The sequence below is a fragment of the Bombus terrestris genome, chromosome 6 (assembly GCF_910591885.1).
Source record: "Bombus terrestris chromosome 6, iyBomTerr1.2, whole genome shotgun sequence".
NCBI classification, from domain to species: domain Eukaryota; kingdom Metazoa; phylum Arthropoda; class Insecta; order Hymenoptera; family Apidae; genus Bombus; species Bombus terrestris.
The window spans coordinates 17,767,522-17,792,758 of record NC_063274.1 but is presented as its reverse complement, the minus strand read 5'-3'; the positions used below and the strand labels follow the sequence as shown (position 1 = coordinate 17,792,758).

At 35.3% G+C, this 25,237-nt stretch overlaps 1 protein-coding gene across 1 annotated transcript in view; it reads right to left on the bottom strand.

Annotated features, from left to right (window-relative positions):
* LOC100645855 (5-hydroxytryptamine receptor 1-like) overlaps positions 1–25,237 on the bottom strand; it is a 199,640-nt gene that overhangs the window by 117,019 nt on the left and 57,384 nt on the right. The window contains exon 2 of the mRNA XM_048406567.1: positions 4,478–4,736. Coding sequence (XP_048262524.1) covers positions 4,478–4,603 — 126 coding nt within the window. The 5' untranslated portion in view covers positions 4,604–4,736. The remainder of the gene's footprint in view (positions 1–4,477; positions 4,737–25,237) is intronic.

The following is a 25,237-nucleotide window of genomic DNA, read 5'->3' as shown; positions in this document are numbered from 1 at the left end:
ATATACTATATTAAACGTATAATATTATCATAAGAATATTCCATTACTTTAGGAGAAAAAGAGAAACCTCTTATAAGTATTAAAGATCGCTTAAATTAACTAATTTCTTAATTAAAGAATTATAAAGTGAATCATTTATGCTAAAATTAAAACATAGATATATATCTTTATTCCTTCCCAAAATCTGCACACGCATGCTGCTTAAATTATTATTTCAACTTATCACACATATTTAATTAATAATTAATTTAGAATTAACTAACATAACTTTATAACTTGTAATGTAACAATGATCGATAATGACTCATAAACTGACTCGACGTTAAATAAATAGAGAAAAGGCAAAAAGAAACGTTTTGTATGGGGAAACGAAAGAAATCTACGACAACGCGCTACCTTTGAATAAAATAACAGAAAAAGATAGAATGATTCATTGCCCGACATAAAATCTAGCTTTCGAAATTTTTCTTGGGTTGAGACCCAGGAAAGATTCTTTATCCTGGCATGTACTTGTTATTGCTTGCTTTCTGCGAATGCAAAGGAAGGAATTATTTACAGAAAATTCGATAAATCAAGCTGATTATGCTTACGTTAGGTATTTGAACGGTTCTTTGAAGACAAAGAATTTGTAATAAGATATTTCACGGTATAAGCTTTGCTTTGTAATACGCAAAGTGAAATACGTAGAAGATATTGCAAACTGAATGATGGAAGATAATATTCATACACTACTAACAAGATAAATACAGACTAACAAGCTAGCTTGTCAGCTATGAAATTCGTTATTTTGTACTTTTATTCGCTGTTTCTTTGAACTGATAGAAGATAGTCTAATAAAATATAAGTGCCGATTTCATAACGAAAAAAAAATTGCAGATTGCTCCGGGAAAGATAGCGCGATCGCACGAAGAATAGATCTGCACGGTAGGACTCAGTAGGTCCTCTGACTCATGTACCGCTACACCGATTAAAATAAAAAACATCCTAAAATTTTAGGAACAAATGAACCATAAAAATATTCTATGAATGATTATCCGATCCACGATGATTCAACCGAATAAATTATCCTGTATGGTTATCCAAAATACTCGGATTCTACCGTCTACGCGACTTTGTAAAACGATGTTTAAATAATTTTCTCTGTATATTTCACCGACACTTTGTCCCAGGAAGATGAAGCTTTGACATTCTATGCCTTTTACTATTACATTTCGTCGAAAGGGCGCAGCAACGGAACAAGGATTATTTATACAGTTATTCGCGAGATTATCTAGACTCGCTAATAGAAGGACCGCCACTTCCTTCGTCTTCTCCATCGTTTACGTGGACTAAGCTAATTATATACTTATTGTTAACTGCACAGTTCTCGAACTTCCAACCGCAAGAACTTTACCGTACGACATACCACCCTAGACGATGCTTTATTGCAAACATACCCGACATAATTATTCATGATCTTTACGTTAATCTTGCGTCAATGATCTTCCTTCGATATCCGCCCTGTCGAAGGTATGAGAAACTTAAATGGATTTTCGTATAATCTCGTGGGATCAAGGTGATACCAGTTCGCGGCCACACGAAAGCTAGTTATACGTATAGTTTACTATATTCTTCGAATAGCATGGAGGAGGATAAAGTTTAAGAAGTCGATAAAAGGAAATTTAATTACCTGGTGATCAAGTATAATGATTATGTGGGGATATACAGGATGTTCCAGGACTTCATAGGCAAACTTTGTTACTATCTGAGTATAAAAAATGTTATATACTTAAACATATACCATTTAAATGTTCGTTAAAAAATTATAATTCAAATAATAAATATGATGAAATATTAACATACTTGAAGTTATTGTGTTATGGGACAAGAACAGATTTTTAATCAACACAATCATTACCTGTCAATACTCCCGTGGAAGCGACAGCGATAAAAAACTGGATTTATTACCCCAGGAAGCTTATTTTGATTTTGCTTCATCTCAATGAATCAACCACGTTAATATTTGTTAATAATTGCAAAAAGCATAAAAACTGCATAAAGTACCGGATTTTATGAAGCTTTACGCGTATGTAATTATCAATTCCTAATTCGTTAAAATTAAGAAATGGAATATGTCAAATAAAAACACTTCAATGTATAAATTCAACAAAGTTTCCAACCTAGTATATGTAAATATAACGAAGACTAAACGTCCGGCCCTAATTTCATATCATATCAAACGTACTTTCAGTCTATTTCGTAAACCTCAAAATTTCGCCGAAATTAACTCCACAAATTTAACAAACATTCTCGTCAAGCCACGTAACACGAAACGCAAACGAGACCGTCCCCTACAGAACCACGAAGTGGTCCATTAATTACTTTCCGCTGTCCTCTACACCCCTAATCCTAAGTTTGCCAAACACGAGAAAAAAGAAGATATCATTCAACGTACCTTAATTGTTCCCAAGTTCGCGTTAATGACCTAACTGCGTGCGCAGATAAACATTAAGGCCGGTTCTGTTGTGTCACGATACAATGAAGACCTACATATCTACAGGGAAAGTTAGGTAATCATCTGATCAGTTTCACCGTTGTTAAAGTTTGGTATTAGGCCAGATTTATGACACGGTCAAGAAGGCTTGCCATTTATACAGAAGCATGATAGCTTTACCATCATCTAGATTACATGCATTACTTAGATTGCATGTGACTCACAGTAGTAATTTCACTATCTGTGATAGTTGCGACATATATTTTTCATTCACGCTGCAGTATGTGAATCATTTAACACAATTAAGAATGCGAACCATTGGATGTGGATATGGATTGGATTTGATTAAGGACACGAGATCATCGGATTCGTCAAGAAAATCGTTCGTTCGGAAAGTGAGGGAAATTGACGTTGTTGTTAATTGGTCAATTACCATGTTGGTGGTTAGAGAAGGATGCTAGCCGCCCTTGAGGGAAAGTTGCTAGTGGGAAGTGTCATTCGTAAAAAAAATAGATTTCCCCTATCTTCCCGTAGTTGGGACAAAGACTGTTTGTCTGTTTGAAGGACTTTAGTTAACTAAATCTTAAGATTTGTGACGGGTCGTCAGACTAACTGAACTGTGGAGATGCATCGACATCTGGTAATCACCTTGCCCGAAGAATAGGGTTTGTGTGTAGCGAGCCACGGGACAGAAACCGTTGGAATGTTTACTGACGAGTGTCACTACGACTATTTCTTTTTAAGGAGAGTTATACCATTACTCCATATCTTTATTAGGCAAAACGTTCATCCCTTGACCACGGTTACGTTCGGCGACTGGTTGTCGTCTCGAGCCTAAGCTCATTATCACAAATCTCGAACAAATACAATCGGATTGAATAATGACAATTGCTTAATTACTGCTATGATTAGAATCTAGATTATAATGTTAAGGAATTTTCCCAAAGTTCCAAAGGGAAGACTTCGGTGTCTTTTCATTTCCGACATATAATAATAAGATTATATTATGACTCTTTTATACGAATAATTTAAATTATTTACTAAATAATCTATGTACTATAAAGATCAGTAGCGGCTCACGGATTTTACATTTAGCGTGCTGCGTGCTACATGCACATATAATCATAAATTTAATTAAATTGATTCAATCATTTTGATGTTGTGTGTAGAGCAGCTTCTTTCATTTGGTCTGAACGCTAGTCAAATTAAGAATAGTCCCCTCCCTGCAAGTGTTATTATTTGAATTTTTTCTTTGAAAGATCGCGTAGAAAATGATTTTGTCTGAATAAAGAATCCTCGGAATTCATTTTTAGGGATTGATATACTCGTGTATGAAATCAAGATTTGAACTAAATCAACAGAGTGAAAAAAACCTTTAAAAATTCACAACAGTCACAGAAACGAGTAGGTCGTTATGTGACTAGTAAGGGAACATCTACGTAGTACAATGTAGTACAAATGTAGAACATTTCAACCAAAGAAAAAATGTGTGGGATGGTGGGAGAGGATATTAACGGCTATACTGATACAGTGGACAGCGATAGATTTACGTTTAGTCTAAAAGCGATTTTCAAATATTGTGTTCACGTTTGACGAGTTGAAAGCAAACTGCGAGCCAGCAGCAGTTATTGATGTACGGTTCGTTCGTTCAAAGAGTCAACTTACTCCGACAGTGGGCCGCGAAGAAATAATAGCACAAAACGAAAATTATAATGTCGGCGACTTATAAAACATTTCAGCGTGCTGCAGCGCGGTAACATATGTTGAGTAGCCACCTCTGACACGCAATAAATAAGGCAGTATATAACATTTATTTTGGTCAAACTTCATCGATATCTACTTCCACTATCTGACCATTTATTTTTATTCCCAAGTGTATGTCGCTACGCATCCGAAACGATAAAAATCCTTGTGCGACTGTTTAGATACTCGTTAAGGGTTAATCTCAAAGTTTCGAGTAGTCCCTGGACGAAGTGTCGTAAACTATTGCTCTATCAATCTTACCTGCAGTGGCGTGTAGGGCGAATATCTTCCGGGGAAACTGTCGAACACTTCGTCGTATTCCGTGGTGACAGTGCTCTGTCCCATAGGGAGGGTGTTTTCCACGGTGATTACGTCCGTGCTGTTCATACTTGCGTAGTTGGTAGTCCGCAGTATCGAAATCACCCCCCTTGTAGACGGCTACTCTCCTCTGGGTATGAGAACCTTCGATTTCACGATTCCACCACCTGCCCCAACTGTTCGACGTTCCCGCTTCGCAAACCTAAAATCATAAAATAAAGCGAAATTAGAATATAAATATAATATAATAACATAATATAATAATATAAAATTTAATATAATAATATATATAAATAATAATATTATTATATATATTAATATATTATATAATAATAAATAGAATAAATAGAATATTATTATATAAATATAATAAATATTCTATTTGTTTTTAATAAATAGAATATTATTATATAAATATAATAAATATTCTATTTATTCTGTTTCATCTATTCTTTCAACTTCTTTTTATTTTATGATTTTAGGTTACATATATATATAAATATAATATAAATATATATTATAGATATATATATAATACTATAAATAAAATGAATAAATAGAATAAATAGAATAAATAAAATAAATAAAATAAATAAAATAAATAAAATAAATAAAATTTTCTCATGCTAAAAGAAAAATAAAGTTAACGCGAAATTTCTTTTGAATATTCAAAAACAAATATGTTTAACGATAAATTATGCGAAAATAGCATTTTTTAATTTGACATTACTAAAAAGTCTCACTATTCAATTCGCCTCTCAAAGACTCAACGACAGATTTTCAAGCAAAGCTCAGATTTGAATATATCTTTATATTACCTTGAATATATGTTTTGCTTTTATTGAAATACTTTATGTTGTTGTTGATTGATTTGTGTTGCTTGCCGAGATATTATAGTGTTTTATATTGGGTACAATTAACCTGCTGCAAAAATCTTTGTGGATATTACAAAACAGCAAAAGATCCGGAGAATATATCGATTTGAATGACTGTACTGATTATATGAATCCAGTTGGAACGGATACATTTTTACACATGCGACACTTTTGGTCAATTCACGCGCTTATCTTTATGATCGTATGATGATCGAATTTATCAGAAAGAACCAATCAGACCCGCATTCCTTTGTCTAACCATCTTCTCATCAGCGCACGGTACAGGTGTAATAGAGTAGTTCGGTAGACACGTGAAACATGGGAATACCAAGATGGTGTATGTATCACTGTTCTTGGGTGAGACGAGTAATTGAAATTGGGTTGCAGACTGGATTGGAATTTCGAATGTCTGTGGGTTTGCTCTGGTAAAACCGGTGTATACTACTTGGGAAGTTCAAATTGCTTCGAAAGGGCTGATGTTCACGAGAAAACTTAGAAGTAATGAGTATGTTACAACGCAATGAAAATTTAAAAGGATAAATATACGAAAATGTCTGTTTGCCTATATACAACAGGGAATTGATTGTAATTTGTAATGAAAAATTTTAATTAATCAAATCTTGTTTAGTTGTGCACATTGTGCAGCAGCATTCAATATTTTCAATAAATAATAGTTTAATAACCGTAGTGTAAATAATGGTGTCAATATGTAATAATTCATAAGAATTTAATTTGTGATATGGGAGAGTAAAATCATGTAATGCACATATTACAATGCAAGGTAAAATAAATTATCGGTTAATAAAATACCTCGCTAAATTTGTTTAAAATAAACATATTTCTATAATTTTGAGGATGTTTATGTCCACAGTCAAAAAATAGATATACCTCGAATATCATTATCTTTATAATTTTTATGCAACGAGCAATATGGCAATATTGAAATGTAATTTCAAACTAAATTTAGATTCGAGTGATTAATTTCTAGAATAATTTATACCAGTTACATTTTTTCTTTATTGGGCTTCAAATTGTACAAACAGGAAAACTGGAGAAGCAAGCTCAGTTAATTCCTAAGTTTAAGTAATTAAGATTTTAATTGCTTTATCACTGCTATCATTAAGACGCTTCCCCAGTGCGGAAATACATTGCACGAAATATAAATTAAGCAGAGATACGAAATTAATAAAACATACAACCACATTGACTCGAGCGTTTGCGTTGTCGTTCGAATTATTCGAATTCTTAAAATTATTCGATATTACGTGCTGTATTCCTGGCAGCCACTTGATGAGAATAGCGTTTTACGGCCGTTTCGCGGAAGAAAAATATTTTTACAACACTGAGCAAGACGATAATAGAACGTAGAAGTAAACATGCAGATGGAAACGTAAATGGAAATAGAAATGAAATGTCCATGTCTTTAATTATCATTTCATTTATATTTTAATCAAAGAGCATTTATTTTAATTCACGCGCTTTTCCTAACCATCTAGAAATTAATCGTATTCACTTACAACTAGGAAGTCCTTTGCTTGGATGACTGAGAGTAGATACACGATTACAAAGAACTAAAAATGAAATTCAACTGTACAAAGTCTCTAAATACTATGAAGAAGATATAGCAATCGCATATATTCGCATATATTCTATATCGCAGATATAGAATCCCTTGACTTGCGATTACTGGGACCTCAAGTGCGATTAATGATGAACGTGCTATACTTCGTATCTTTTTCGTATACGTATATTTGTATCACGTTACCCGAATTCCATCATGTCACAACATACATACATTTCATTGAAGTTGTTACGATTAGATCGCTAGGAAGAAATAACTGAATCGTAGCTTCTGTCGATGAAATTCAATACTGTATGTGTATATACATAGTTCGAAGTAATGTTCGCCGTGCTTCAGTGGTTAACAGGCTAAATAGTCAGGATTCTGCGTTATTTTGGTTACTTCTTAGATTTTATATTTTACGATCCTAAGTACGTACGTGTTCCGAAGCAATTAGAGCAATTGCAATTGCCAAAACAATTTTTTAAATTTTCTAAGCATTTTAGTTTTGTAATTAGCAAATAAAGTATTGTAGTTATCAAATATTATGATATTTATTATTATGTTATTATTATTATTATATTACTATAACAACTATTTATTTAATTAACAATAGATTTTAAACAATTGTTGTTAATTACTAAGCAATTGATACAATAGTAAATAACAGCAATAACAATAATAATGATGAATGAGAGCTATTTTTACAATAATTATATAATATATGAATCGTATCTTGTTCTTTTCGGGATGAGATAGAAATTATTCAAGTCCTATCTACTTGAGTTCCGACGGATTCTCAATGAAATTTCGAAGATTTAAAAGTAACAACTTGCAGGAAGAAATATGAATACGCGTATCAGAAACTTTGCGATGGACGATTGCATTGCAAGTTTTACCGGATGTAACTCAGTTTGCCGATATTTCACATTTACACGATGGAAAGTTTAGAACCATTGGCGTTTTCCAAGACCTTTCACATTTCTTTGTTAAGATATAAAATATGTGGTAACAAATGTTTTAAATAACGGAGATTCTAATTTTATGAACTAATAATTTAATCGATTATTTTACAATAAGAATTCACAGTATTTTGCAGATAAGTTTTTTTAAACAATCGGTGATAATGTATTCTAGGGCTTTCAGGAAGTTACCATTATTCTACACATCTCTGTATAGCAATAATTATGCGTCTAATAGCTGTATGAATTGTATCTGTAAACACACCAATTTACTGGCTCATCTACTTGAATTTTTTTGCAAATCACTGTTCATATTTACGAAATATATCAGAAACGTATGTCAGGAACGATTTACTATTAGTTCTTGATTATTTATTCACTTATATTTATCGATCTTTGTCTGTACAAAGAGTGTTACCCGCACAATAAATATAAATAAATAAGTATATTGATTTGTTGCAACTACATCAATTTGATCCACTCCTTATCAACAAGATATTTTTCACTAAGTATTCTCACGTACTGGAATTATTGATAATTGAAAATAATAGTAAAAGACATGTATTGGACCCTTGAAAGGTTACCTTGGTCTGCCAAGAGTTGAAGTACTCGTTAAGTTACTTAAACGTTACGTAATTGTGCAAATTATGGTATTTCTAACCAGCTATCCATTACATCGGAAGACGCGCGAAGTTCGACTAGGTTCCTTTATTTAATCGGACCTTAAGTTGACCGGTGGTCCGAGAGATTCTCTGTGGAATCGTGGGTGTTACACTACATTGGTCTCATTAATTCGGGAACATCCTGATAGTTAAGCTCGATCGAGGTCCGCTCGACCTTAAATTTATCTCCAATTTAAAGGATACTCCCAACACTGAATTTCGTAATGGCGGTAGCCAGCCGCTATTTTCACTAAATGGGGGAAACGTGCATTGAAATCCTGACACCGACGAGATTCATGTGAAACAGGAATATATCACCGTACATTTCCCCTGGGTACTGATTAGGTTGAACTATTTGCTATCTAATGTTTCAAAAGTTGGCAGGGAAAATCCTCTTTTAAGAGATTGGATGATTGATTTGAAATATTTTTCTGTTTCATTTTTTCTTTTCTTGTTGATGGATGTAACAAAGACACTCTATTATTTAGATTGAAAACACATAATTTGTTGACGATTTGCGTGATTCTAAGTTCTAGTTTACGACGTAAAGTAATAAGTTGACTAATTATGAAATTGGAGAAAATACTAATTGTACTCATTTAGTTCCATAATTTGAATTTAATCACACATTTTATCTCTTTTCTTGTTATTTCTCATAAAATTGTGATTTACATTTATTGTTATAAGAAATTCGTTATAATTTTTCGAATTTAGAAAACGCATCATGGCAAAATGTAAAATTATAATGTAATTAATCATGAAGCTAAAGAAATTGATGCCTTATAATTAATTAAAACGTATATGGTCTAGAATAATGTTAAATTTCTTCTCATAAATTTGGTTTTTAATTACAATGTGATGAAATGAGGTATCAAAATACATAATTTAGCAGTCTCCTCAAATTTTGTTACTCGTATCACTTTTCTTTTTTGCCCAAATTAAATGAGATTGATAATAATGATTAATGCGCGTTAATGCAGCTTGAAACAAAAACCGGACGTTGTAATTTTCCAGCGAACAAAGGGTAAAATATAATTACCATCTTAGAAGCTTGTTAAATTCTGACCTATTCATGATCCACGGATAAATCTTCGGGTAGCAGATTCTTTTGTTATTCCATTATCACCGTCAGATATCTAATTAGTTTATCGACTATGATCATCGGCATATTCTTTATTCTAAAGTTTCGTGTATGAAATATTTATCAGTCGCAGTTCAGTTAACTTAATAAGCATAGTAATTCCAAACATAATATTAGTTTTCATGAAATTATACAGAGAATGAGAATAATCTGCTCTCTCAGGATATATTGTTAAACAGTTGATATAATTCCATAACATATCTGCTGCTACAAAGTATATATACAAATATATACTACAAATACAAAGAATTAAAAGCCGCAATCTATTTCGAGGAAACCTGATGCATACATCATACACGATTCTCTATCTTCAAAGTGCATACCTCCATTTGAAAATTTCAATATGCGTAATTTATGTTATAATGAGCGTACGTGTACAAGGGAATTGTAATAATTTGACGAAATCGGCTGAAACTTGGTCCATTCAAAATCAGATCATATAGTAAAATCTCGTTTCACGCTCCGTAATTACGCTTCATAATCGTTTTGTGCATTAGCGTTATAATTAAATGTTAAAACGAGCTCGTTGAAACAACAACGTTACGTTTTCGATTGGACGACGAATTAACTATGGAGCACGAAATCTCAAGAGCACCGGCGTTAATTGAGAAACAAGGGTTATTCAAAACGTTTCTGTAATATATCGATGCGAATAACACACACGGGAAAGCTTTCTCTTTTTTTCTTATAAAGAAATAAAACCTCTCTTCACAGTTTTCAATTTGTATCGACAGGATTTGCGATCCATGATATTTTTTCTTCTCAAACCCTCGATACACGTTTTATATCGTTGATTTGAACGGCTTTGTGAAACGAATTTTAGAAAAATTGTTTGCCACGTGAAATTGTTACAGCGATACCTATGTTTGATGAAATTCTGTGCTTTTAGGTTCTAATCGATACTGTAATCATTTAAGAACACTTCGATCTTAAGTTCGTTCATTTGCAAGCATAAAAGAATTTAAAATCTTCTGTTGGCGGTATTGGTCATTGGAAAAATGTTATTTTTTAATGTTACAAAGGTTGCAAAGAAATGTTTCACAATTTCCATACTTTGAATGCGAGCTAAATTCCAATTGGTTTTTAAAATTTGTGCAAAGAGGATTGGCGAGAGAATCTTTTTTTAATTTGAGATTTAACAAGAAAATAAATGATTAAAGAATACTAATTCACGAATAACCACAATAAATGATTAAAATTTTGTTGGATACCAATAATCATCATTAATGATGGAAATTGTCCCTGATTAACCGAATAACCATTACCGACAATGAGGACACTCTTAGTCTACTACTAATCATTGTCATTTCATTTTCACTTTACAATTCAAAACACTTCCATTATAATTCATTTTACTTCTGGTCATTGTTAATTTTTGTTACTGATAATTAATACCTAGACGAAACTTTTCTAATTTATACCCAAATTATTATATCCAAGATAACGTCAATTATAACGTAATAATAATATCGCTGACTAAATTTATCTCCAATTTATAACGTAAAATAGCGTTTGACGGGAAACTAATTTCCGTATCCTCTGAATTTTCGTTCGTTTTCGTTAGCTACGTGGACACGCAGGAGCCAGCAAAGGTTGAACGTTAGTTAGAACTGCTTAGCGTGTCGCAGTAACACGAGTTCCTCTTATTTCAATGGTGGCACGTAATGCAGCTCTCGCGTGCTTCCCCATCGATCGGTCCGAATATCGCCGAAGTAATCTGCCAACCGTAGGAAATAGAGGAACGGAACAACTGAGACCGTTACGAGGCTCCTTCATTCGCACCTTTCTCAACAGTTCTACCTTCCAACACTCTTTCGCACACTCGAACGAAATTTCTCTACTTCCTGTTCTGTTTCGTCCTTGTCTATACTGTACGATAGATAGCGCGAATCTTTCGATGTTTCCTGTATGTGTTCCAAGATGCATCACTGTGTTAAAGAAGTGGAAGAAGAAGCCAAATTGGCTCGTGTGATTGCAATCGGTTATCGTTTGCTTCAATTTTCCAGCTTTTTAGAAACAGACTTTTAACACTTTTTGAGTGAGCTGTAGAATTGCAACTAATAATGTAGATATTAAATAGAGCCAGAATTAATTTTTTAAAACCGTGGCAGACTTTCGGTGCTTTTTGAATAATTTATAAAATTCTGAACTAATAACATAGATACTAGATAGAATATTTGAAAGATAAAAGAAACGACTAAGGAACATTGCAGAATAGATCTATGGAAGAAAGCAAGTTTTAGTATTTTAATTTAATAATACATTTACCATTTTTGTTTTACCTTTCATCTATCTATTTGCTTAGTTGTATATCTGGTAACAGAAAACGAAATGACGTAGAAAAATATTGAAGTGCAAATTAAAAAGAGATAAATTATGCGAGCTATCAATCACAACTGTATAGTATCTTTGTAGCTTCTGATTTATTAAGAACGTATCTTGCCTTATATCACTAATTGGTTTCGTTTGCCAATATAATTTTAACTCAAGATGATCAAAGGTTTCGCAATTATATATTTTATGTTCCTAATCGTAAAATATATTTATACGATTGCTCGTTGCACGAAAGGAACAAATTAAACGAGGCTTGTCGTTGTACAAATCTAAGCAATGTATCTCCAAATTTAAGTAGTGTGTCGTAAAGCAATCCCCATAGATTTTAAAAGGACCTCATGTTGTTTCACAAATTAAACTCGTGTACAACGGCGTTTCAAGTTTCCACATAAATCCAAGATATTCGTCTTTTGTGCTGTCTTCATTATGAATACCTTCATTATTCACAGCTATTTGATAAAGTCAAGTCAATTTTGAAAATGTATTAATTAAAGGGAAATTGAAAGGAAAATAAACCAGCAATTAATCTATCGAATAATTTACGGTATCTAAAAATTCCGAATTAAATTAAAAATGACTCCACAATATAATCATTACGTTTACTTGCGTTAAAAACTAAATTGTTATTTACTACGTCAAACTTAATTAAGATAAAAATATTTATAGTTTAATTAATTGTTAATAAATTAATTAATTGATTGGTAAAAATAAAGAAATATAATTTACATATATTTCAAAATAAATCCTTGACCTCTGTTTTGCATCAAACAAAACAAAAATGGACAAAATTTTCCATGTTACATTACGATGTAAGCTGCAGGAATTTGTGGATTAATCACATAGTGATCCTTGCAACGCCTATTTATTCCAACTTTTCCCATCCTCTACAATTTTCTATTTTAACGTTTCAAACAAATATAATATCACGAAGGGGTATATATTAGATCATCCCATAAGTTCGTGCCGACCTTTGTCTATACATTTCATATTTTAAAGAAAAACAAGAGAACTTTTATCGAGACGGAATAATGAAAAATGGGAAAAAGTTGTACAACGAGAGGGGGATTACATTTTTTCATGAAACTGAAAGATATGTAAACAATCTTAACATATACCATATAACCGCTCAAAAAACGGCACGATCTTATGGGATGACCTAATATAATACCTCGATATAAAAGAAAAACGTTTTGAACATCGAATTGGATTGTATGACTTAATCCCAATTTAATCCATGATTACGGTAAATCTCGTCTTTTTCAATTTCAAAAGGATTCAGAGGATTAATCCAAAACATTAGCTTGGGACGTAAACTATTTTTAGGGGAAGTTTGCGACGGAAGATAGCTCGATATCTCTTTTGGTGCCCACTAACTTATACTCTATTAAGCTAGAGCTAGAAGTTTGCTCGAAGTTTAATCATATACGTTAAACTGCAGCAACTAACAGCCGAAGCTTGTTCGAAATGTACTTGTATCCGTTAGTTCGTAGAAACTTAAGCATAAAGCTCATTTCATATTTGCTCGGATATGAATTCGAAATGAATTTTGCAATTAGCAAGCAATGCGATGAATGTAAACTGGCTATTGATAATTGAGGAATTCAAATGCAAAGAATGCAAGCGCCAAGAAAATTGGAAATTATTTTTTATTGGACATGGATATACGATGGCGTGGAAACAATTTCCGGCTAAATAAATTTTTAACGTTACAGTCGAAAAGCGGTATCTAAAATAACTGTAAATAATATTGGGTATCAGAGCATAATAAGTAATGTATCTTAATACGTGAACATTGTTATATAGTTATACGATATCACTTAAAATTCTTTAGAACAGCACGTTTGAAATATCAAAAATCTATGTTGCCGTAAATTTTCACGCATCACCATAAATTGCATCTGGAACGTTGCTTTTTCTACCATAATCTATCGCGAATAAGAATATCTCTGTTTTGAAGATTTTTTAAATTCTTCGTGCTAGAAATTAAGCTTTCACGAGAAAAGCCAGAAACCTGACGTGATGTATCTACCCTTTAAAATGAATCCCAACATAGCAACAAGATTAATTGTTGTACATTTCTTCGTTTTGTTTGATTTATTTTGCCTTTCTCTCTCTTTTTTATACTCCATACATTTTCATCACAGCGCAGTCCCGTAAAATATCGCTTTACGGTAGGCGCACGAGAAATGAGTAATGGCTGTTCGTGCTTATTCATTTTCGTGCACCGTGTAACCGCAACGCCTGTCGTTGGTTAAATGCTTCAAATAAATATTCTATATTTTTGAACTTGCGGAATGTTCTATTCGAGCCATACGTACATGTCAAATCGTTTATTCAATATTTTTTGGTAAAAACAATATTCTACTATAATTTAGATATTTCCGAGAAAAATATTATGCAGTACATCAATTCTTCAATACTGTAATCTTTTAGTTTCAAAAAGTCGTCTACTTTGAAAAAATGTAAAGAAATTCGTTCCTAATAAAATCCTTTTTATTCGGTAGTCTTATACTTTTGTTCATAAATTCGAGAAATTAAATCGAAGAAATGGAAGCAGAACTTTCGGAAATTTTACATGTAATTAAGTAAAAATAAAAAAAATTCTCCGTACTTGCACCTATATGAAGAACTTTCAGAAATAATTTCCAATAAAAAAAGGTTATGAAACTTCGTAAGTTCTTATTTGCTAATTTTGCAATTTTATGTCAAATTGTACGATCAAATGGCTTGTAATTTATAAAATATTCTGAGTGATTTTCTCTAGGTACTCTAATACTTATTAATGAAGATTACATTTCCCCAGGTGTTACACTCGTTATGGGGTTGGTATGCTTCTGTAAGGTTGATGAGACGTTATTCCACCCCCTGCTGATCATAAAGACCCTTTCATGAGCTACCAAAATGAACAACTAAATTTTAACCGGACTAATTCCTCCCATAGAATAATTCTGATGGAGCATGAGTTTCTATGTGAGTAGGGACAATTGTTAGAAATGTTCTCACGCTAAAATGGATGGTAGATGCATCGATCTACTTGTGATCTCTCACATCTGCGGAACACTTAGTTTCTAACTATGATGTAAGATATATATATATATACTACACTAATTACTTACACTATAGTTACAACGGATGTGTGTTCAGTCGAGTTGACGTTTCTGATCAACTCTATACGTCAATGTGTTATTTATTTATTTAATTCTTGTCTTTCGGCATTGAATGACTTTCAGCTTCAACCTTGCCACCGTGAATCGTGTCTACTCGATCCTATTTTATATTTTATACACCAATGCTATTTTTCCTTTACAGTGTGACATTTTCTCTAGTTCTTATTACTAGCTTTACCCATCTCATAGTTTTTTTACGGGTGTATGCATTGGAATTTTCAAATCCAGTTTCACCCGTCAGAACACCAGTCCTGATACAGATCCACTATAACCGTGGTCTAATAGGAAAGTTTTAGCCGTGGCTTAGAAGAAGAAAGAATAATCGGACAAAGCGTTATCCCTCATGCACTGGCTCGTTCCACGAATGGAATCGTCACGAACGCACGGAGATCGAGGTGTCGCATGAAGTTTATGCGAGCTAGCCGGCTAGCAATTCCAACGAAGCTCGAACTTAAGGGTAGTAAAGCGCTAATTAACGTTGTCGAGTCACGAAGGCTCGGTCGTGACCACGAATTGCGTAGAACACGTAACCACGCGGCCGTGTATACACGAGTTACAGTTTCGTCATTTTCTTTGTCGTGCAGTCGTGATAGCGTTCCTATCATAGCGAACGGCACCGTTCGATCTGGCCACCACTAAATTCTCCGAATCGCAATTTGAGCGGTCATTACAACCAGCCGCAAATTTCCGTACGTATCCGCGCGAGCCGCGATATATCGCGGTATTATGTATGCTAGTTGGAATGAATTCGCACGGATTTCAGGATAGTGGGTTCTGATCGTATCCGAATGGTTGCCCGTCTTCGAGATTGGTTTTGAAGGATCGCAATAAACTTCATGCGGTCGTTCGTCGATATTCTATTCTGATAGAAGGATTAACTTGGCTATGTTATTTGGGCTATCTTTAATCAAATTTTATTTTCCTATTTTTTAAATATTTGCCTTGTTTATTTTTTTATTTTGTGATTGTAAACGTTCCTGATTAATTTTTTTCTCAAATATATAATACGGACTAATAAACATAGGTATAGAGATTTTCGTATAGTTTTAAGAAAGTACTAATTTTCGTAGTTGTAGTTAATTAAATTGTAATTGTACATGTAAAAAGAAATGTGTGTATATTACACACAACGTTACGAAAGAAATGGAATCTAATAACCAACTAGAATAATTTCATCTGTATAAAATCAGCAAATTTCCTTTATACTTAACTTCGAATTACTTTTTCACGATAGTTCTTTTAACGCATATCACTTGATTATAAAGTAAATTTGTACAAGCATATTACTCCGTTTCTCCGAAGTTTGTCGAATACTATATAAACATAGATACCATCTAGTTTCTTCTACATTATTAACGTTTTACCGAAAGTATACATTACGTGCACCGGTTATAAGAATCCGTGTTATCATATGTCAGTTTAATTTTATGAGATTAACATCGCTCTTAAGTATATTTACACGTCACGAATTAAATAATTTACAAATCATTATTAAAATCGTTGTTACAAAGGAAGATGTATATCAGGTTGAATACATTACAAATAATCCGCTAGTGAAATATGAAAAATTTTTTCAAAGAGATTGATGAAGCTGTTTTTGTATTCTTTGTACATTTACAGATATTCGCCATAAAATAAATTATTATGAATTACTGTAACTCCTTATTACGAAGCAACATATATACTGAATAAAACAGAATTAGATAAATTAGAAAAATTTGCTACCCAAGTTGAACGAGACTGCAAGTTTAATTAATTCTGCGCGTATTTTCAAATAAATTAACACGTACCGCTACGAGATAAATTGTTGCAAATTATGCAAGAATTTGTTTTTCGTGAAGGATAATGTGCATCGAGTTAAACGAATTCTGAAAAAACCACTAGACAAACACAACAGAGCGAAAAATCCACCAGTCAAAGAAATAGTAAAAGTTATGTACTATTTCTCTTTATACCGTACTGCAATATACGGATGGCGAATACGCATGCGATTCCAGATTCAATTTACCTTTAAAAATCCTCTCAATCGCATTGTACTATCATTTATTTGCCCCTCACTGGGTAAATTTGATTCCAACCGATTCATGTTTTACGATACTCGCAACACGCTATAAGTAAATAGCCTAAGAACCCCTATATCTGAAATCAGACTATCAAACCAACCGTTTTCTTTCGACCCGAACGAAAGAAGCTACAAGCGGTACCAGTTACGTGACTGACTGTTATCTGGGTATATTTTACCCAAAATACGTTTTTATCAATACATAATAACAATTACAAGTCATCGCGATTGCATGATACGTTGCATTTCAATTTAACATGTAGTAGCTAGTTATTTAAGTACGATATTGATCAGTGATAGAATACTGATTAGATTAGTATAATAAGCAAAAGAGTTTCGTATGCATGTTTACAGTTGGGAGAGTGGAAGAAAGGAAGTTTTAAGAGAACTGACCGTCAATGTTGCATGTAATGGTAAAATCTATGTTGTATTTCATATATGTATGTAGTATCTAAATGGGTCTTTAGAGGAAAGGACAAAAGAACATAATAATGATGATTTGATTTAATAAATAATATTCAAAACAACGAAATGATTATAATGCGGTCGTATGTCTTATTCTCATACTCGGCATTCGACTTCCCGATTACACTACCCGGCTTCTACACTCGCTCAACTCACTTCTTCCCAACTCACACTGCGCACCTTCTGCATCCGTTCTCTCCGGCTTCTAAAAACTTTATAATTCAACATTCTTATGATGTTAACACACTTAACACCGTTACACTTTGCACATTAGGTCAAACACCGCTTGAGATTTTCGGCCATTCAATACTTTACATTCTTACGATGTTAACACACATAACACCGTTACACTTTGCACATTAGATCAAATACCGCTTGAGATTTTTGGCCATTCAATACTCTACATTTTTACGATATTAACACACTTAACACCGTTACACTTTGCACATTAGGTCAAACACCGCTTGAGATTTTCGGCCATTCAATACTCTACATTCTTACGATGTTAACACACTTAACACCGTTACACTTTGCACATTAGGTCAAACACCGCTTGAGATTTTCGGCCATTCAATACTTTACATTCTTACGATGTTAACACACATAACACCGTTACACTTTGCACATTAGGTCAAACACCGCTTGAGATTTTCGGCCATTCAATACTCTACATTCTTACGATGTTAACACACTTAACACCGTTACACTTTGCACATTAGGTGAAACACCGCTTGAGATTTTCGGCCATTTAATACTCTACATTCTTACGATGTTAACACACTTAACACCGTTACACTTTGCACATTAGGTCAAACACCGCTTGAGATTTTCGGCCATTCAATACTCTACATTCTTACGATGTTAACACACTTAACACCGTTACACTTTGCACATTAGGTGAAACACCGCTTGAGATTTTCGGCCATTTAATACTCTACATTCTTACGATGTTAACACACTTAACACCTTTACACTTTACACATTAGGTCAAACACCGCTTGAGATTTTCGGCCATTCAATACTCTACATTCTTACGATGTTAACACACTTAACACCGTTACACTTTTCACATTAGGTCAAACACCGCTTGAGATTTTCGGCCATTCAATACTCTACATTCTTACGATGTTAACACACTTAACACCTTTACACTTTACACATTAGGTCAAACACCGCTTGAGATTTTCGGCCATTCAATACTCTACATTCTTACGATGTTAACACACTTAACACCTTTACACTTTACACATTAAGTCAAACACCGCTTGAGATTTTCGGCCATTCAATACTCTACATTCTTACGATGTTAACACACTTAACACCGTTACACTTTACACATTAGGTCAAACACCGCTTGAGATTTTCGGCCATTCAATACTCTACATTCTTACGATGTTAACACACTTAACACCGTTACACTTTGCACATTAGGTCAAACACCGCTTGAGATTTTCGGCCATTCAATACTCTACATTCTTATGATGTTAACACACTTAACACCGTTACACTTTGCACATTAGGTCAAACACCGCTTGAGATTTTCGGCCATTCAATACTCTACATTCTTACGATGTTAACACACTTAACACCGTTACACTTTGCACATTAGGTCAAACACCGCTTGAGATTTTCGGCCATTCAATACTCTACATTACCATTTCCTTTTTCTCGTTTCTTTTTTGTATAAATAAGAGATCTAGAAATTTCAGGATATTCCGTCCTGGTTTATGGAAGAAACAATATTCACGAACCATTTCGTACAAACCGCTAACATATCAATTTGCAACTTACGCATAACCGGTGACAGTCGATTGACATTTTCGGCATGTATCCCACAGCATTATTAAAGCCCCTTGACTACGAGAATCCTGCATCTAATCGATCGTGTCCGTTTGTTTCTGCTCCATGATAAGGGCTAATCGTGCGGAACGTTCTCCTTCGGCTCGCCCACTCGCCAAATTTACATATCCGACCATCGTTTTACGTGATAATGGTGGCCTCGATCGATCCGCATGAATATCCCGCGAGCATCGATTCCCTTCGTCACGTCGGATATTTCAAACAATAATCTCCTCGGGAAAAAATCGACAATGACGCGACGTTCATAGAAACCACGTTATTTCCGCTTTTTAAATAGCTCTTCGGGCTATTACAGGGGTTTTATTCGTTCCTGGCCTCGTCTTTGACGAATATTTCGTTGGTCGGAAACATAGCTTCAAGTATTTTGTGAAATCGCTGCAATTTTATACAGTGATGTTTCAAGAGAGTCTTTTATATTAAAATTAAGATAGTATCTATCTCTTTTGGAGTTAATTTTCTTGTTGATTCTGCTTTGATTCAAAGCAGACATCTGTAAATATAGAAGACAATTCTGTTTCACACAATCTTTGATCTTGTTGATTTTTCACAAGTAACCTAACTTTATAATCTGCTGATATTACGTATGAAATGATAAGCACTACTTTTAATTGCTACTTTGATATTAATGCGCTTAAAAATATTTTAAACAACTGTTCTACGAGCGTAAAATGGATAGCAGATATGTTTCAAAACTTCTCGTTTATAGAAAATTATTATACATCTTCTCTAAACGCAGAAGATAGTAGTATCATAATCCTATAATGCGATTCATCTATTAAAGAAACTTTTCGCGTTCAGGTGAAATTTTGGCGCCGATATGGCGTGTGTAATTCGAAAACTCAATATTCTTGAAACATAATCATAAGCCAATAATCTCATCGGACAGGCGTTCTACGATGGTTGAAGTTCACTTTGATACACAGACAAGCCGAATTGCTAGCGGGCTCGTGATTTATAATTAAATCTTCATTAAAAATGACTGGTCCGGTACTTTTTGTTTTTTCCGTTTAATCACACCCGAACGTGCGAAATTTCATGCCACGTCTCATGCGATTTATTTCGCCCTTTCTGATCATTATGCATATTCAATTTCACCGGATAAATTTTGTGTGTCGGCGCGTCGATTCCAATTTATCGTTCGAATATTTTTTCCCTGGATTTCTGTGGTTTTCTTCCATGGGAGCGTATTTGGAAACGGAGCCATTCTATTCGATTGATAGCCATAGAGACTATTTCTTTCATTGCGTTCTTTGGTAAAGAAATATTTTACAAGATGGTATTTTCAGATATATCGGATCTTTCCAGTTGTATTAACGAAAATCGTTACACGTCTATTTATCGAGTCGGTGAAAAAGGTAATATCCGTTTTGCGGATGTGAAATCAATTTGTACACTATGATATAATTTTTCTAAATTCATTCTTTCGTATCGACTACAGGATTATTGGCGATTATCTTGAAATTTGTTATTATTTATGTCATCTTACAATTGTAGCGGCACTCGACAACAAATACCGCTACACGACACCAACTAAGCAACAGATATGGTAACGAAGTGATTTTCGCTTTAGGTTTTGAACGTTTGGGACCCGGGTTCGATACCCGGCGCCCCGTAATCCTATTTTTCTACCGCGCATCAAAATAAAAGAATAATTAGCAGTGCCCCAGCAGCCGACAACTACTACTATCACCGACGAAAACAGAACGCACGCACACCTCTACACAATAAATGAATCTATGCAAGTAACTTTATTTCTGAAAAACTGAATATTCTTCGCATTTCTGTAATGAGATTGACAATAATTTGAATTGATCTGTTTGGCTTCTGAGGCACTCATGTACAACTTAAAATAATTATTCCACTGTAACAATAATTGTAGCTAGTATCAAGTTTTAGAGCTGCTCGCAATTAGTCGCATTATAGATTTTTATCTGTTCATACCAAAACACAATTACTTATTTGCTCGATTCCATTCTGAATTCTGATTGCGTTGCCACTAAACGAGTGAGATTAATTAAACAAATGAAACGTCATCAAGCGTTCATACATGGCCTTTGTATTATTCACGGATATAATTACCGACGAAGCGTCACATTACAACATGTGCATTACGAAATGAGGTCAAATTTTTAAACTGCAATCAGAATTTTATTTAAAGAACTAATCCATGAAATTCAAATTAATCGCCTAATTGATCATGGAAGTTCAACGATATCATTTAACAACACCAATGATCGCCAGTTAAAGGGAAACAGATAAATGATTGTTTCGACTGTACGAAACGAGAAGTTTATTCAAAATACTCAGTCGAGGATCGTACCATGACTGAACGAAATATATATTTCATAGCTATAAATTTTCCGTATGCTGTTTGAACGTGAAATTAATTTCATGTCGCGTAAAAGCGACGAATTGATTAAAAACGCTCGGCGTCGTTGTCGAACAGGATACGCACGATAACAACTCTACGGGTAAATTTAACTTGTATTTTTGCCCATTTTTCTTTTTTTTAGCCAACCTCTTTCACCAACTGGCTAATAGTAAACGCGAATGGAATTTAAAACGAACAAATGCCTTGATTCTGGTGCAACTAATTTTCTCTTTTTCATTAGTTTTGTATTTTATTGCATGAAAATTATTAACTATGATATACAAATATTGTCTCAAATAATATCTCTCGAGGTGCCTAAAATTCGCACAGTTCCTATAACTATTGCCGTCCCTACATCTTCCGCGGTGCCTAAAATTCGTACAATACCTGTAACTATCGCCATCCCTACATCTTCCGCGGTGCCTAAAATTCGTACAATACCTATAACTATCGCCATCCCTACATCTTCCGCGGTGCCTAAAATTCATACAATACCTATAACTATCGCCGACCCTAAATCTTCCGCGGTGCCTAAAATTCCCATAGTCCCTATAACTATCGCCGTCCCTACATCTTCCGCGGTGCCTAAAATTCCCATAGTCCCTATAACTATCGCTGTCCCTAAATCTTCCGCGGTGCCTAAAATTCCCATAGTCCCTATAACTATCGCCGTCCCTACATCTTCCGCGGTGCCTAAAATTCCCATAGTCCCTATAACTATCGCCGTCCCTAAATCTTCCGCGGTGCCTAAAATTCCCATAGTCCCTACAACTATCGCCATCCCTACATCTTCCGCGGTGCCTAAAATTCATACAATACCTATAACTATCGCCGACCCTAAATCTTCCGCGGTGCCTAAAATTCCCATAGTCCCTATAACTATCGCCGTCCCTAAATCTTCCGCGGTGCCTAAAATTCCCATAGTCCCTATAACTATCGCCGTCCCTACATCTTCCGCGGTGCCTAAAATTCCCATAGTCCCTATAACTATCGCCGTCCCTAAATCTTCCGCGGTGCCTAAAATTCCCATAGTCCCTACAACTATCGCCATCCCTACATCTTCCGCGGTGCCTAAAATTCATACAATACCTATAACTATCGCCGACCCTAAATCTTCCGCGGTGCCTAAAATTCCCATAGTCCCTATAACTATCGCCGTCCCTACATCTTCCGCGGTGCCTAAAATTCCCATAGTCCCTATAACTATCGCCGTCCCTACATCTTCCGCGGTGCCTAAAATTCCCATAGTCCCTATAACTATCGCCGTCCCTAAATCTTCCGCGGTGCCTAAAATTCCCATAGTCCCTATAACTATCGCCGTCCCTACATCTTCCGCGGTGCCTAAAATTCCCATAGTCCCTATAACTATCGCCGTCCCTAAATCTTCCGCGGTGCCTAAAATTCGCATAGTCCCTATAACTATCGCCATCCCTACATCTTCCGCGGTGCCTAAAATTCATACAATACCTATAACTATCGCCGACCCTAAATCTTCCGCGGTGACTAAAATTCCCATAGTCCCTATAACTATCGCCGTCCCTACATCTTCCGCGGTGCCTAAAATTCCCATAGTCCCTATAACTATCGCCGTCCCTAAATCTTCCGCGGTGCCTAAAATTCCCATAGTCCCTATAACTATCGCCGTCCCTACATCTTCCGCGGTGCCTAAAATTCCCATAGTCCCTATAACTATCGCCGTCCCTAAATCTTCCGCGGTGCCTAAAATTCCCATAGTCCCTACAACTATCGCCATCCCTACATCTTCCGCGGTGCCTAAAATTCATACAATACCTATAACTATCGCCGACCCTAAATCTTCCGCGGTGCCTAAAATTCCCATAGTCCCTATAACTATCGCCGTCCCTACATCTTCCGCGGTGCCTAAAATTCCCATAGTCCCTATAACTATCGCCGTCCCTACATCTTCCGCGGTGCCTAAAATTCCCATAGTCCCTATAACTATCGCCGTCCCTAAATCTTCCGCGGTGCCTAAAATTCCCATAGTCCCTATAACTATCGCCGTCCCTACATCTTCCGCGGTGCCTAAAATTCCCATAGTCCCTATAACTATCGCCGTCCCTAAATCTTCCGCGGTGCCTAAAATTCCCATAGTCCCTATAACTATCGCCATCCCTACATCTTCCGCGGTGCCTAAAATTCATACAATACCTATAACTATCGCCGACCCTAAATCTTCCGCGGTGACTAAAATTCCCATAGTCCCTATAACTATCGCCGTCCCTACATCTTCCGCGGTGACTAAAATTCCCATAGTCCCTATAACTATCGCCGTCCCTACATCTTCCGCGGTGCCTAAAATTCGCATAGTCCCTATAACTATCGCCGTCCCTAAATCTTCCGCGGTGCCTAAAATTCGCATAGTCCCTATAACTATCGCCGTCCCTAAATCTTCCGCGGTGCCTAAAATTCCCATAGTCCCTATAACTATCGCCGTCCCTACATCTTCCGCGGTGCCTAAAATTGCCATAGTCCCTATAACTATCGCCGTCCCTAAATCTTCCGCGGTGCCTAAAATTCCCATAATCCCTATAACTATCGCCATCCCTACATCTTCCGCGGTGCCTAAAATTCATACAATACCTATAACTATCGCCGACCCTAAATCTTCCGCGGTGCCTAAAATTCCCATAGTCCCTATAACTATCGCCGTCCCTACATCTTCCGCGGTGCCTAAAATTCCCATAGTCCCTATAACTATCGCCGTCCCTACATCTTCCGCGGTGCCTAAAATTCGCATAGTCCCTATAACTATCGCCGTCCCTAAATCTTCCGCGGTGCCTAAAATTCCCGTAGTCCCTATAACTATCGCCGTCCCTACATCTTTCGCGATGCCTAAAATTCATACAATACCTATAACTATCGCCGTCCCTACATCTTCCGCGGTGCCTAAAATTCCCATAGTCCCTATAACTATCGCCATCCCTACATCTTCCGCGGTGCCTAAAATTCATACAATACCTATAACTATCGCCGACCCTAAATCTTCCGCGGTGCCTAAAATTCCCATAGTCCCTATAACTATCGCCGTCCCTACATCTTCCGCGGTGCCTAAAATTCCCATAGTCCCTATAACTATCGCCGTCCCTACATCTTCCGCGGTGCCTAAAATTCGCATAGTCCCTATAACTATCGCCGTCCCTAAATCTTCCGCGGTGCCTAAAATTCCCATAGTCCCTATAACTATCGCCGTCCCTACATCTTCCGCGGTGCCTATAATTCCCA